The 14127-nt window shown below is 40.6% G+C and overlaps 1 protein-coding gene across 4 annotated transcripts; it reads right to left on the bottom strand.

The window, feature by feature from the left end:
- Positions 1-811: 811 nt before the first annotated feature.
- On the bottom strand, positions 812-5879 carry LOC100703568 (calcitonin gene-related peptide). 4 transcript variants are annotated; one of them, XM_005459954.4, is made up of 5 exons: positions 5723-5878; positions 4666-4757; positions 3634-3768; positions 1693-1875; positions 812-1544 (listed from the first exon to the last, which is right to left on the bottom strand). In XM_005459954.4, the coding sequence occupies exons 2-4, from the start codon at positions 4749-4751 to the stop codon at positions 1713-1715; spliced, it is 384 nt and encodes a 127-aa protein (XP_005460011.1). In that variant the 5' UTR covers positions 4752-4757; positions 5723-5878; the 3' UTR covers positions 812-1544; positions 1693-1712. The 4 variants fall into 4 exon arrangements, with proteins under 4 accessions (XP_005460011.1, XP_005460012.1, XP_005460010.1 ...); XM_005459955.4 differs by having other exon boundaries at positions 1693-1872; XM_005459953.4 differs by lacking the exons at positions 812-1544; positions 1693-1875 and adding an exon at positions 1882-2831 and having other exon boundaries at positions 5723-5879.
- Positions 5880-14127: the final 8248 nt, after the last annotated feature.

Raw genomic sequence — 14127 nt, 5'->3', positions numbered from 1 at the left:
TTGGTTAATTGTTTGGGAAAATGAAAGAAAAAAAAAGCTTAATCAAGGAGTTAACTTATATGGAGATGACTATTTCAGTGTTTCCATCACTTGAGGCAGATCTGTGAGACTCACTGAAACTTTGGTAATTATGTTGCCATCTATTGGAGTTCTGCTGCAAAAACAAGTGAGCCGCAAAATGTTCAATCATGCAGCTATTAATGTTTCACAATTAAAAAAACAATGTGTGCAAAGGTACAAGCTGAATCTCTTAGATAACATTTACGGCCAAGCCTTTCTTGTAAAATCAAGACTTGGCTTTTGTGTGCTGAAATAAGTGGTGAACATTTACCTTCACTGAAGCTAAAGAACAACTCTGACGGCAGGTTTGGCTGCATTTTATTAAGCAATTCCCCATGCACTGTTTTTTTCTTGTATCAACATGTATTGTAACATATCCATGCCACTGCGGTGTCATCAGAAATATTTCCAATGAAACTGATGTGTTCACACATTCAGCTGTGCAACAGGAGTGTGTATGACTGTGGATTCCGTTTTTCTTTCCAATACTTTGCCAAATTATAAACGTGTGCTACATGTTTTCACGACGTGATTGTGCATTCGTCAGTGGGAAATAGTGTCAGATTTCTAATCAGCGACTTACAAAGAGCTCTCTGCCTGTGAGATTCCATCATTCGTAATTTGTGGACAGTATTTATCAGTATTAATAATACAAATATAAACTTCTCCTTATATAATCAACTTCACAGTCACTCAGCGTCCTTCTACACTTGCTTAAAAACCTTTGAAGAACAACACAAGTACCCCAAACCCGAGTGTATCTAAAATACATTTTAATCTTGCTGAAACTTGTTTTCACAATATTGTTTACAATATTAATTGGTCTTCATTTTCTGCATCCTCGCTCGGGTCTTCTTTATTGTCTCTAAACAGAAACTGTACAATCATGTTCATGTAAATTGTTCTACATCAAGGCACAAGACAACAGCCGTTGTGGGGGGGGCCTTGGGTATGCTGATCTTTAATGGCGTCCCTCTGGCACACAGGAAAATAGGGTACCCTCGGGAGGGAAGGGAATTATAAGCAATGCAGAAGTATGTATCTTAAATCGGGAGGTGAGGGAGTGGGGAGTGGGTTTGGGGTCGGGTTGGCATGGAAGAAATGTGCTCTAACGAGGCGATAAGCGGAAAAGAATAAAGTGATACCACTGCTGCTTTCATTTTATTTTCCAATGATACGGAAATATAAAAAAGAGGAATGATTAGGACTTTTTTTTCTTTCTTCAGGAGTTCATTTGTTCATGTACATAAAGTAAAGTGCCTTTTTTTTTTCTTTTTTTTTATTATTTGCCAAAAGCAAAAGGTTTCACTAACAGGATGAAAATTAGGAGATGTCCCGTGGGGTCTTTTATTTTTCCCTGTTCCTGGAGGAATGTGAAAGAGTGGATAAAGGGCCAGTTCAGTGTTAATTTTCTGGTCAATTTTGTTTTTCTTGATTTATCTTCTCAGGTTATTTCTGATGTTTTCTCGTCAGGTTCTCAACCCCTGAAAGACAGAAATGAACGTTGAACAGTCGAAAATTTTTATCAATTTGTGACACCAAAAAAAAAAAATGTTGTTGGAAGTCTGAAATTCTTGAAACCAAAGGAAATCTATAAAGAAAGTCAGGATTGAAAAAGGTGTTGTTATTTACCATTTCCCAGATGGGAACGCTCACATCTGGATGCTTCTCCTCCGCCTGCCGAAAGCCTTGGCGCCGACATTGGTGGGGACGAAGTTGCTGTTACCCATTCCGCCCGACCGGCTAAGGAAGTCCGCCAGACGGTGAGTCACGCAGGTTGCCGTGTTGCAGCCTCGCTTCTGTGCTGTAACGCTGCTTCAGGAGAGCAGAAAGGGGGTTAATGAAAAGATTGGGGCACTGCCATCCATACAGTAATGTAAGACACAGCTATACGCATTAACGCTATTATCAATAACAGAAAATACATCAAGTTTGGATTTACAGCTTAAAAACAGAATGCATCTGAGTGTTTGTCTTACCTTTGGACTCGGTGACAGCTTCAGACAAAATTTTAAAGCCTCTAAAACTCTATTTAGGTCCATCGTTTAAAATGGCCATTGACTGTCTGCATAGGTGGCTACATGTTTGTTTTAGAGTCCCTAAGAATGAAAATGACCTAAGCCTTCCTGGTAGAAAAATACGTTTATTGAACAACAAACATGGTGTCGCATGAGTGGATCATTTATTAACGTTTAGATTAAGTGATCGCTCTCAACTCTTGAGTTTCAGGGGCTTTGAAATGCCATCAAATTACTCCACATACAGTACACAGAGATGGATGTATGATTTAGCTCCTGAATTACACTTGTGAAAATCGTCTGAGATAACAGGGACAAATCATTCTCTGCCAAAAGAAATATGGGGGGAGAGGGGGAGAAAAAGAACTGAAAAACTGCAGTTCAAAGTCATAATCTTCATGTCAATCAAGCAGGTAATATCAGCATGCACGTCCCATTCCAGAAAGAAACTGGGATGAGGAGAGGAAGATGACAGAAGAGAAGGACGGGGGAAAGAATGACAAAGGAAGAGGAGATGCGGGAAAAGTAAAAGCGGGTTTAAGGGTGGATGAGGAGGAGGGGGTTTAGATGCTTTCAAACGTCTCGCCGTAGCTTGCATAGCTGTCGCTCTCAGGCGCACTGCGCTTCTTGCCGGGCGTTCCTGCTCCCACGTTCGTGCGAGGGAAAGTCTGCAACTTGTGCAGCTCCTGAGACAGTTTACCCAACACACAGGTGCTGAGGTTGGAGCAGCGCTTGGTTAAGGGCCTGTCCATGCTGTCGAGGAGGGGACACACAAAACACATGCATAGAACAGGCTCATAGATACGGGGAAAACATGCGCTCTTTATCTCTTAAGCTTTTTTTTTTTCTCTTTCCATTCACGCATCATTTCACTCACATGCATTTCTTTCTCATGCCATTGCAGGTATAAACAAAGTAAAAGTAAAAACATCCCAGGTCCTTGCAGCATCATGCCACTCCCCCTGCCCTTCCCAACATTCAAAAACTTGTCATCCATCCCCTCATGCATCAGAACCTCCACCCCCAACCCAGTCAGCCTTTTACCCACAGAACAAACAGAAACCAGTTGCTTCCCACTGTCATGCAGCTCCACTTAATTGACATCATGCACACTTATTTGTTTTGTTAAGCATACAATGTTCACATGCCCGGCAGGCTGGTTCAAAATAGTAGTCTATCCACGCAAGTCAAAATCAAACGCATCCATGCGGGGGCAGGCTCATGACAGAGAATCGGGTTTCGTTTTTTGTTTTTTGTTTTTGGAGTCACATGTTAAAAGTAAGATGTTATTCTTTGATCTGCCGAGAAGTACATACCTCCTGGCCTGACTGAACCCAAGTGGGGAACTAAAGAAATGTATTTCCAGCACATTAAAGTAAAAACAGGATTTGTTTCCTAATAACATCCCTTTTTTTAATTTTACCTTTTTATTTAGTCCAAAACCAGTTTCACTTTCCAGTTTCTCATTAGTCAAATCCTTGGCTGGTGGTTTCTGTGCAGGGTGGAAATGTTAAACTAATTTTCAAAGGTGAAATTAAATAAGATTCATCTGTACCTGTTTCCTTCAGTTGCCTGCTGCTCCAGCTCCTCCGCCGTCATCTGCACAAACTCCTTCACAATGGCGTTGAGTAACCTTCGCGCTTCGTAGTCCGTGAGCGTGACTCGGTCTGACATGGACTCTAAACCCGGTCTGTGGTTAGAAGTGGAGTGGGGGGGGTTAGGGGTCAGAGTGGTTGAGAGGAGGGAAACGGCAATGAGATCAGCATTAATGGAAATGCTCCGCTAGGGTTACACCTGCAGTGAAAAAGGAGGGGTGGTGGGTTGAGTGGGGATGTTGGGGTGGGGTAAGGGACCGGTGGGGGCTGGGGGGGTAACAGAGACGTCACCACCTCCGAGAGGAATGACGTCTGAGTCGGAGGGCCCCTGGCCAAAGCTGGGGGAAACAATCTGCAGAAAGTGCCCCTTGTGAGAAAGAAGCTGATGTATAACCAGCTTTAGATTTATTACAAAATCAATAGCTTCATGGGAAAGGGGGGGCAGGAGGGGGAACTTGAGTGGGGACTCAAATTAATATATATATCTATATCTCTCTCTATATATATAGAGAGAGAGAGAGAGATAGCTATATACATATATATAGATAAAAAACTGAATTAAATTTGTTGTATTTTCTGTGCTTTTAATTTAAGTACAACTTTATCCACTTATATTGGAAGTATTACAAGCAATACATATTTTTAAATAATATATGTATTTCATTTAAAGCTACCATAGTTAAAGACTAACCAGAACAACTACAATGTTCTCGTCTGCATACACACATTTATTTAACCTGTGTTGTTACTATGGTGTTACAATATATATGCAACTTTCACATCTTCCTCCATTTCTCCTGTTTAATAAAAAGCATTTTATGTTTAAGTAAAAAAAAAATAAAACCTGCAGAGTCCAAGTGCCAAGATACTGTTTTTGCATCAACCCTAACTATCTTTTCCACTGGTTGTTTGCGGTACTTCTGTTGAGTTGCTGAGAAAAAGCAACTTATTTAACAGTGAGAAGTGTAAAAGGCAATTTCCGTGTGTCTCACCTGGCAGGCGCGGCTTGTGAGCAGTACATCTGGCAAATGACCAGGGCGTAGGCAACGAGGAAAGCAGAGATCTTCAACATAACCATGGTCCCCTACACGGCAAGAACAAAAAAAAAAAAACCTCTACATCAGCTTCTTGTGCTTCCATTCACACTCACACACCACTGATACAAGGTCTCAAATCCCCTAAAAGTGTAGCTACAAACCAGCATGCAACTAGAAACTGCCCTTGTCTAATCTTCTTGTGTTGTCAGGAAGAAGGTGCAAAAAGTGTCATTCCCTGTGAGGCGAGCTTTAGTTCGCCCTACATCTGAGCTTACAACTCTCAGCTCTTGTCCCCTGCTGAACAATGCTTCCCCGGCTCACACACGCCTCCAAAACGGACTGTTCCTCCAAAATATCCAGCTGAGAGCAAAGAACAGGTAGTTCTCTCATGTCGTATGCTGCTGCTCCTGGTGTGTGCCATGCCAGTGTGGAGTGTGTGCATGCATGTGTGTATGTATGTGTGTGTATGTGTGTGAGTGTGTGTAATGGTAGGAAGGGGTCCTACATTGTGCGATGTATGTATCACTTGCTAATGCTGGAAGAGGAGAAGTGAAGGGGGGGGGACTCCATGCTTGCCAGCTCCCTTAGGGACCAGTGCATTAGTGTAATGAGCTGCCAGCTCTCTCTCACTCACTCACACACACAGAAACACACACACACACACTACCTCAAACACACACACACACACACACACTCAACCCTGATTTCTCCTGCCCATTTTCCTCTGTCACTTGCTGTTCTTTACTTAAGCTTCTTCTCATTTTCGAGTGCCTGCCTTCTCATTCACACTTTCCTTCTGTTGAAGCAGCACACTGGACCTTCACAAAATGAGCAGGGGTGACCCGGTGGCCACACTCCATTCCCATAACCATCACTGTCACATCACCGTCTAACATAATCACTCTGGCTGCACATTGCATCTGACCCACACACACACATGCCACCACCCTATAAGTAACAATTTCAGTCAAGTTGTAAAACTTCTAACACAACATCAAAAGTTGTCACTTACCTTCAGCGATAATCACCCAGCAAAATAAAAAATAAATATATATCTCTATGAAGCTCTATGCAAACCACAATAAAGTTGACTTTCTCTCAACTTGCTGAACAATTCTTGATTCTGTTGTGTGCAGTGCCAACGCACCAGCCTATATATCCCACCACTTGGATTTGTGCATTGACTGTGTAGGTGTTTAATTATCTGATGCCAGCCAATCGCATTGCTCTGATGCTACAGCGAGCCAATGGGATTCCTCCTCTCAGTCCTGGCTCACTAATAAGGGATATGGCTTTGCGTTTACGTCATTCCTCAGTCACTAAGTGCTCCATTCACAAAATCCACCAGTCATTTGGACCATTTGCTATCCCCAATTTGCATTGATGTCATTAATTAAATAGGAGGCAAAGCAAACTGGTGTCCGTGGAGAAGCATCACCAGCAATAAATATTTTAAGAACTTTCAAAAAAATTTTACAATTCATGCTATATCCCAAATGCCAAATCAATAAGCCCCCCCACATTCCCCCACAACACCACCCAACCGTGTAAGCACTTGCAGGCGGGGCCATCTGCTGGGGATGGATGTATACTACAGTGACGCACTCTTAGGTTCTTCATTCATAACGCTGCTCAGATAACACCAGCTTCAGCACTACACCCAGCCCAGTGTAGACTATCTACAGTCAGCTTATGTAATCGAATCATCTTCTTATTGATTTGATTTGAGGCCATATCATCTGCTTCGCTAGAACTTATAGAGTCATGGCACTTTGCATATCAAAGTTTCTGTTTAAGTACTTTCAGTCTACAAAGCAACTGTGCAATTGTTATCTTATCCAGTTCAATCTGTTATCAGTATGATTCACTTAAAACATGGTCCCACTCTCACAAAAGCTTCTGCTTGTGCTCTGTTTGCAATACAACTCGAGCTAAGTATGACAACTTCCCTTCCCACAACAGTGAAACATCAAAGTGTATTGAGTTAATAAAAGTGATACCACAGTCACTTAATGATCGCTGCTGCCCGGGCCTCCTCCCACACACTGAGCAAACGAGTTGTCCTCTGTAAAGACCAAATCGATGACAGACTCCGACAAGAGCCGTTTCTCAAAAGCAATTACACAACTGTTTGCCGTGGACCATCCTCTCAATTCCCTTCCTTTTCATTAGTGCACAGGCTGTGTGTTTTTGTGTGTTGTGTTCACTCCTATTTTACTGCGCATACCAAAACCTTTTTTATTTATGTGTCTGTTTGAAATGAATGCATATCTGTCTGCGTGCACTCACAAGCACTGCATAGTGGACAAAATGAATGGGCGTCCAGTAGGGGTGTGTGTGTGTGTGTGTAAGATTATCTGTCGGACTAAAAGAAGGGGAGGGTTTGCCTCTCCATGTCTGCGTCATAGAGGAACCCCATTAGACAGGATGAGCCTTTTAGTGCTATTGAGCCACAAGACTCAGCCATGTCAGACGTTAAATCAGAGCTGAATAGACAGCTGCCTGGTCTCAAGCCACATCCGTGCACCTGCATTGCTACCTGCATAACTCATGCGGTGATGGAAGAATACTGGGAGTCAGCAGGCACTGTCAGATCAGCGTCACTTATTTTACCTTCCTTTGACTGTTTATTTTTGATGTACACTGGGTCATGGAGAAGTTTAAATGAGTTGCTAATGAGGTTAGTAAAAACAAAATCTTTAACCATCCCTTAGTAAGACTGCTTGTGACCCCAGCACCACCCCCACCCTGGGCTATACACATATTTCAGCTGCTGCTTTTAAAGGGAGCCACGTAAAATGGAGCATTATAACATTCATGGAGCTAGAATTTGTTGCAAGATCAGTGCATTTTCCCGCATGCCCCTCCAGTGCACAAACATTAAAAGAATGCTCCAAATGGACTCAGGGAGGACTAGAAAAAGGATTGTCTGAGGTGTCCACAGGTGTAGGACAGGACGGGTCTACAAGGGAGTATAATCACAGCCTTACTTTAATTATTTAATGCTTTTGGATAACTGAGGAGCTTACATATGTCAATAAACATATGAGAGTATGAAAGTGTGCATAGAAAACACACACACACACATACACACACACACACACACACACACACACACACACACACACACACACACACACACACACACACACACAGAAAACAAATGATTAGGAAAAAAATCTGTTTATTAAGATGATTATTTATCCACTGTAAGCACTTGTGTGTTTGTACGTTTCTCTGCCCTTTAAAAATGGACTCGACAAACAGAGCATGGAGCAGCTGTGTCATGGTTAAAAATAAAGATCCTTATAGGTGCCCTTTTTTAGTTTTCACCTGACATCATATGGTTTAAACACTCAGTGGCCACTTTGTTAAGTACACCTGTTTAACTGCTACGGACAACAACTGACTGTAGTTAATCAAGTACACATGGTCAAGATGACCTGATGTTCAAACTGTGCTTGGAATGGAAATAAATGTAGTAAAGTACTTTGAATGTAATGAGCTATTTATCAGCAATTCACATACTGATGATCTACTGAGAATTTCCCACACAACCATCTCTAGTGTTTATAGAGCAGGGTCAGATTTAGCTGCAAAGTGTGATGGTTGCTTGAGGAACCAAATGCAGACTGCAGCAGACGAAGGTGAAGCTGAGTGTTTATTGCTGAGCTGTTGAAAGCATTTAAGTCCAAAACCAGAAAGGAATAACTGGAAAACATTAGTGAGAGCACAGCTACATGAGGCAACTAGACAAAGGACAGGAGGAGACTAAGACAATAGCCACAAGAGGTAATAAGGGAAGAGGAGATAAAAAAAAATACTATCAAAATAAAACAGGAAGTAATTACACATAGAGACAAGGCTTATATACAACTTTGATACAGAAGGATATGAGGTAAATGCTAAGGAAAAAAAATAAGACATGGGGGGATTCTAGGTTCAAACTTTTAGAGGGGCTCATTTTCACATTTTCAAACCTCATTTCACATTACAGTGTTGCCTTCGAAAGAAACTTAATTAGTTGGATGACCTATTGCAGTGTCTAAGGATAATTCAGGATGAATAAACACAGATTTCAACATGATGAACTAGTTTTAGAGTGGACACTTAAGTTATCAATGAGGCAAAGGCTCAGTCATGCTGACCACAACTTTCTTAAGTAAGTTAACCAATGATTTGCAGCAAAGCAGATAAGAGGAGAAACATGCACAGTGTTGTTTCAGTGTCTTAACGACCCGGAGGCCATTCACACAGACATCAAGTGCTTAAAGTAGCAATATTAAGTACAGAAACTATAAAATCACCATGCTACTTCATGCACCTTGACAAGAAGCAAACTGGAAATAAAGTTGCTTTCACATTAAAGTTTTTGGAATTCATACAAAACCCTCTGATCAGAAAGTCAGCACAGAGCATCATGTACCCCAGCTCAAAGAGTAGATAGTGTGATAGTGATAGATACTGTACAATATAAAGCGCCTTGAGGCGACTGTTGTTGTGATTTGGCGCTATATAAATAAAATTGAATTGAATTGAATTAGATAGATTTTCTGTCACATGACTGTAATGGCAACCATGTTGAAGCCATGCTTAGTGATATGAATCCTGTAAAATACCACTATTCATATGAATGGATATGTTCTTTAGAATGCCCAGGTTTGCTACTGGAAAGCACACAAAACATGTAAAATTATTTTGTAAAAAACAAATTGCCCACCTAACATGACTAGCTGCACATTTTCTTCCTGCACTTCTACAAACTCTCTGTCCTCTTTCTCTCCCTCCAGGCTTCTCATTTCTTCTTTGCACTGACAATCACACACAAATGTATTGCATTCAACTAGAAAGTAACAAAAAGATAATCATATAATAATTATTATGAGAGCAGGTTAGGAGTTCCACATTTCATAACAGTATAACACACTGCTTAGTTATATGAAATCAATGAATGTGGAAATAAAAACAGAAGCTACATCGACTTTATCATTTTTTGTTGACTTTTTCCTCCTTGCTCTCTCCCTTTCTCTCCCTCTCTATCCTCCTCTCTCAGTGTTTGTGTGCTCACCCAAAAATGAAACGTAACAGTGAAAGAGAATTTACAACTCAATAAAAGGCTTAAACTGATCCATATCAATTTACAGCAATATACAGCTGCTGGCCATTGACACGTACTGCCTACTGACTTACTTTCACCTGGAACTGGAGTTGTACTGTAAACATACAATGAATCCTAATTTGCCCAGAATAGGAATAGAAATCTTTACCAAACTAAAATAATAAAATAAATCAGCTGATTGGCTGATCACAAGCAACATAACACTAGACTAATGGCTCTAACAGCTACAATGAGCTAATTAGGTCTGGTGATTTAGCGAATGCTTTTTTATGCTCTTTAGAGAACAAATAAAAATAAGGAGACACTTTGTAAGTCACAGCAGCATCCCTGTATGATCAGAACAGTTTACATTTCAGGTAAAGTGTGTTTTAAACCTGCACTACTGATCTGTGTCATGAAATTACCTCTTCATCTTTCTGCCACAGCAATGCAAACCTGATATATTAATGATGAGCCACTCTGTTGATGCAATGCCTCTATTTGAGTGCAGCGTAACATCATGATATCAAGAACAGTGGGGATTAAAACCTTTTTCATTCTAACCTGTAACAAGTTGGGAAAATACAATATTTGGAGACAATGTGAGAAAATATTACTAAAATGCATTATTATTATTATCGTTATTTTAGGGAGGTTATGGGTTACCCTGAAATTTAGGGGTGCTTGAACACCCTCTAAAATTTCTACAATAAACTTGCCTGTGAATAAAACTATACCAAATAACCCTGAAGCAGAATACTAATGAAAATAATCATTTAGGAAAAACAAAGAACTGAGACTCAAAATAGTAAAAAGCTACTAATCAATCATGATCAAACCAAATGGGCATTAAACAATAAGCAAGAATTCAACAGTTCACAGCTGAAAACCCTGGCTGCAAACCCCAGGACCACGACAGGTCGCTGGGCAAAAATGCCTTGTTAATGTCAGAGGTCGGCGGACAAAGGCCAGATTGCTTTAAGCTGTTAAGAGGGCAATGTTAACTCAAACAGCTACTCATTACAACGAAGGCATGCAGAAGAACTTGAAAGCACAACACAAACTTTATGGCAGATGGGCTACAAGACTGCACCAGCTGCCACCCGGTCAGCAGGACAGAACAGGGAACTGAGGCTACAGTTTAAACAGACTCACCAAAATGAAACAATTGAGAATTAGAAAAGACACAGGCTGGTCTGCTGCAATATTGAGATGGTAGGGACAGAATTTGGTATAAACAACATGACAACTTGGATCGATCCAGCTAAATATCCACGGTTCAGGTTGGTGGTGAAAAAATGGCATGTGATAAAGCTCAGATCATCTCAAACTGGTTTCTTGGACATGATACTGAGTTCACCGAACTCAAATAGCCTTCAGGTCCAGCAGTTCTCAATCCCAGGGAGCACCTTTGGGAGGTGGTGGAAGGAGAGTCACATCATGGATGTGCAGCAAACAAATCTGCAGCAATTGTGCGATGCCATTATATTAATACAGACCAAAATCTCAGATAAATGTTTCCAACAACTTGTTGAATCTTTGCCACAAAGAATTAAAGCAGTTCTGAAAACAAAAGGGAATCCAACCCAATACTAACAAGGTGTACCTAATAAAGTGAGCATGTCACATGTGAGCAAATACACACACACGCACACGTCTTTGGGAACCAAACATCCAGTGAATCCTCTGCGTGCACTCGGCATGCTTACGTACATGTGCTCATTTTTTTACCATGGCTTTTCCTTCTGGGTCATCTGTATCACACTTCACCCCAGGGAGCTTTCAGCACAGACCATCTTGTCCCTTTAAAGTTTCCCTTCAATTCTTGAAAAACTTCGAAGCACCGAGTCAATACAGTAACCTTTGAAGAAGGGCCACCCTCAGCTTAGATCAACACACTCACCCTAGTGTAAGTTATCACTGGGAACACAACTGCCGGCTGCTGCTGAGGTATGTTAGATGTTGACGAACATGGAGAAATGAATGGTGTTATTGTTGAACGTGTGAGACTCCACATAATATCTCAGTGTAAGTTTGAGTTAGTTAAAAGTGTGATGTAGAGGTGTAGGTGTTCGGTTTGCTGCACACTAATAAAACACAGCATGAATTTCAATACCCACAAGAGACATGTGTAGAACTTTCTGCTGGATATATCGTCATTTTGTATCTGACTGGGCAAAGCACCTATTTCCTGTCTACAACTACCTTCCATGACGGTTGTGTAGAACTTTTTTTTTTTTTCAAAAAGGGTATTTTTGTGAACTCACAAATGTCATCTTCCCACTGAAATCTGAAAATGTTGAAATTTCCCAAAGTCTGGAGATAAGTGGTTTTGACTGGGGTTGTACTTTACCTGTCAGCAGGTGTTCCTACAGCTGCAGTAGCTAGTCAGTTAAATTAATCATGCTAGTTTTTTCAAGTACTCATAATGCAGCTCATAGCAAATTGGACAAAAGGCGTGAAGCACATATTTTGGGCTCTCCCTGTGCAAACTAAGCATTTTAACTATGTTTCCTTGGGATTGTTTGTGATTACTTTTTTTTGCATTTTATAACTTTAATTATATTCACTGAAAATAAACAACAAGTTTATTGAAACTGAAAACAGAAATTGTTGCCATATTTGCAATTTCGAATGGGAAATGCTCTTATTGTGTTGGTCTTTTCTGTTTTTAGATACTCACCTACCAAACTGCCTTAGTTGTGCTAAGTAAGACTAAAGCAGAAAGTCTATGACATCTTTTTTAGTTTTCAGTTTTCTCCATCCATCGTGTTACTTGGAGATGCCACAAATTTCCTGTAACAGCCATATTTACACGGTGATGGCTGCAAATCCCTACTTTTCCCTCCTTTAGACGCAGATTTTTCTTTCGGTCTGTGTACTGCATATGCCTCTCCCAGGACTGTAACATCGCACCTGTTCACTAGAGGCATGCACTATGTTTTCTCCAGTAACCTGCAGGGCTAAAGATGAAGCAAGGTGCTCAAAAGCCTTCTTGAGGATGACTCTAAAACCAAGTCAGTCTCCATAGATCCCACTTTAGAGAAAGTATCTGGGGATTCTGAAAACGTGCACAGTCTGATATAAAAATCCTTCCCAACAGGTTTTTAATACAATCTGCTCACCACAGTTGCTAGAGTTGGCTTTAAAACAGAGGTTCACAAACCGATGGTTTTAAAAATACAACTAAAACTGCAACCGGAATAATAGTAGTAGGGAATGGGACATTATGATATATTAGTTGATAGTTTTCTCTGTTGCTGAATATAGAAATTTGCCTACAGCCAACCACTAGTATCAGTATAAACTAACTATTTTCAGGCTTTTTCGGGTTTCTTTTTAAGCAGATAGCTTCCAGTTGAGTTTATTTCCATTACTGCTCGATGTCCTTATTTTACAACTCTGGATGCCAGCTTTGAGGCTGATCCACATTATGCCTCCAAGCTTTGCTCGGGCTCAGAACATTGCTACTACATAAACCAAATAAACATCATTCCGTGGTTTTAAAATGACCAATCAAATAAAGAATGATGTCATGCTCCCGTAATGGAATATCAAGGTGGCCAGCAGTTGCCTCGATACTCCATTATGAGGCTAAACCGCAAGACATTGTGTTTGTTCAAGGGGCACAGCTCTCTGCTGACAGCTGTTGCTCCTGCTGTCTCCACCTACACAAAACAATTAGGATGAACTTAGCTTGATATTGGATATTGGATCTTCACCGGATATTTGTTTTTTCACTTTCAATAACTTAACTAAAGCAAACAATTAAAACTAGAGTAATGATTGCATCTTGTTTCTTAGAAAAGGGAGAACAATTTACAACCACTGGTTTCAATACTTAAAGTGCCGTACACGGATAAATGGAAGCACACTGGTTCACACCAGTTTTCTGGAGCTTGATGAAGGACATTCTGGGAAAAGGAGGAAATAACTACATAGCCAATGGATACAGATGACTGACTTTTTAATACTCTTGAGGATGCTTTCTCTGGTCGCCCAGCAATTATTCTGCATCACGCTTGAGCATGTTGTCAGTCACTGAAGGCTATTATTACATTTTAACGTTGCTACAACATCTCAAAGTTAAAAATATCCTGAAGTCCTAATCAGACTTTCACCACTTATAAGTTGGTAGTATCATTTATGTTGCACACAGGTCAGATTAAAATTCTTTTTATTAATTGCATTTCTGTTGTGATATTTCTGGACAGAATCCATGTCGAAAGTTGAAGGTGCATTATTTTATTGCATAGCCATCTTACTTACTAATGTGAGTACAGCGTATGAATACAGACAGGTTCATATATAGTGCTTTT

This window comes from Oreochromis niloticus, linkage group LG7 (genome assembly GCF_001858045.2).
Source record: "Oreochromis niloticus isolate F11D_XX linkage group LG7, O_niloticus_UMD_NMBU, whole genome shotgun sequence".
In the NCBI taxonomy this organism is placed as follows: domain Eukaryota; kingdom Metazoa; phylum Chordata; class Actinopteri; order Cichliformes; family Cichlidae; genus Oreochromis; species Oreochromis niloticus.
The sequence above is the reverse complement of the archived record's forward strand: the minus strand, read 5'-3'. Positions and strand labels throughout refer to the sequence as shown.

Coding starts and splice junctions, on each gene's coding strand:
- LOC100703568 (XM_005459953.4), bottom strand. CDS start 4,751: ATGGTTATGTTGAAGATCTCTGCTTTCCTCGTTGCCTACGCCCTGGTC. Junction 3,769..4,665: donor TCACAAGCCGCGCCTGCCAG/GTGAGACACACG, acceptor TTCTAACCACAG/ACCGGGTTTAGAGTCCATGT. Junction 2,832..3,633: donor CAGGCAACTGAAGGAAACAG/GTACAGATGAAT, acceptor CCTCCTCGACAG/CATGGACAGGCCCTTAACCA.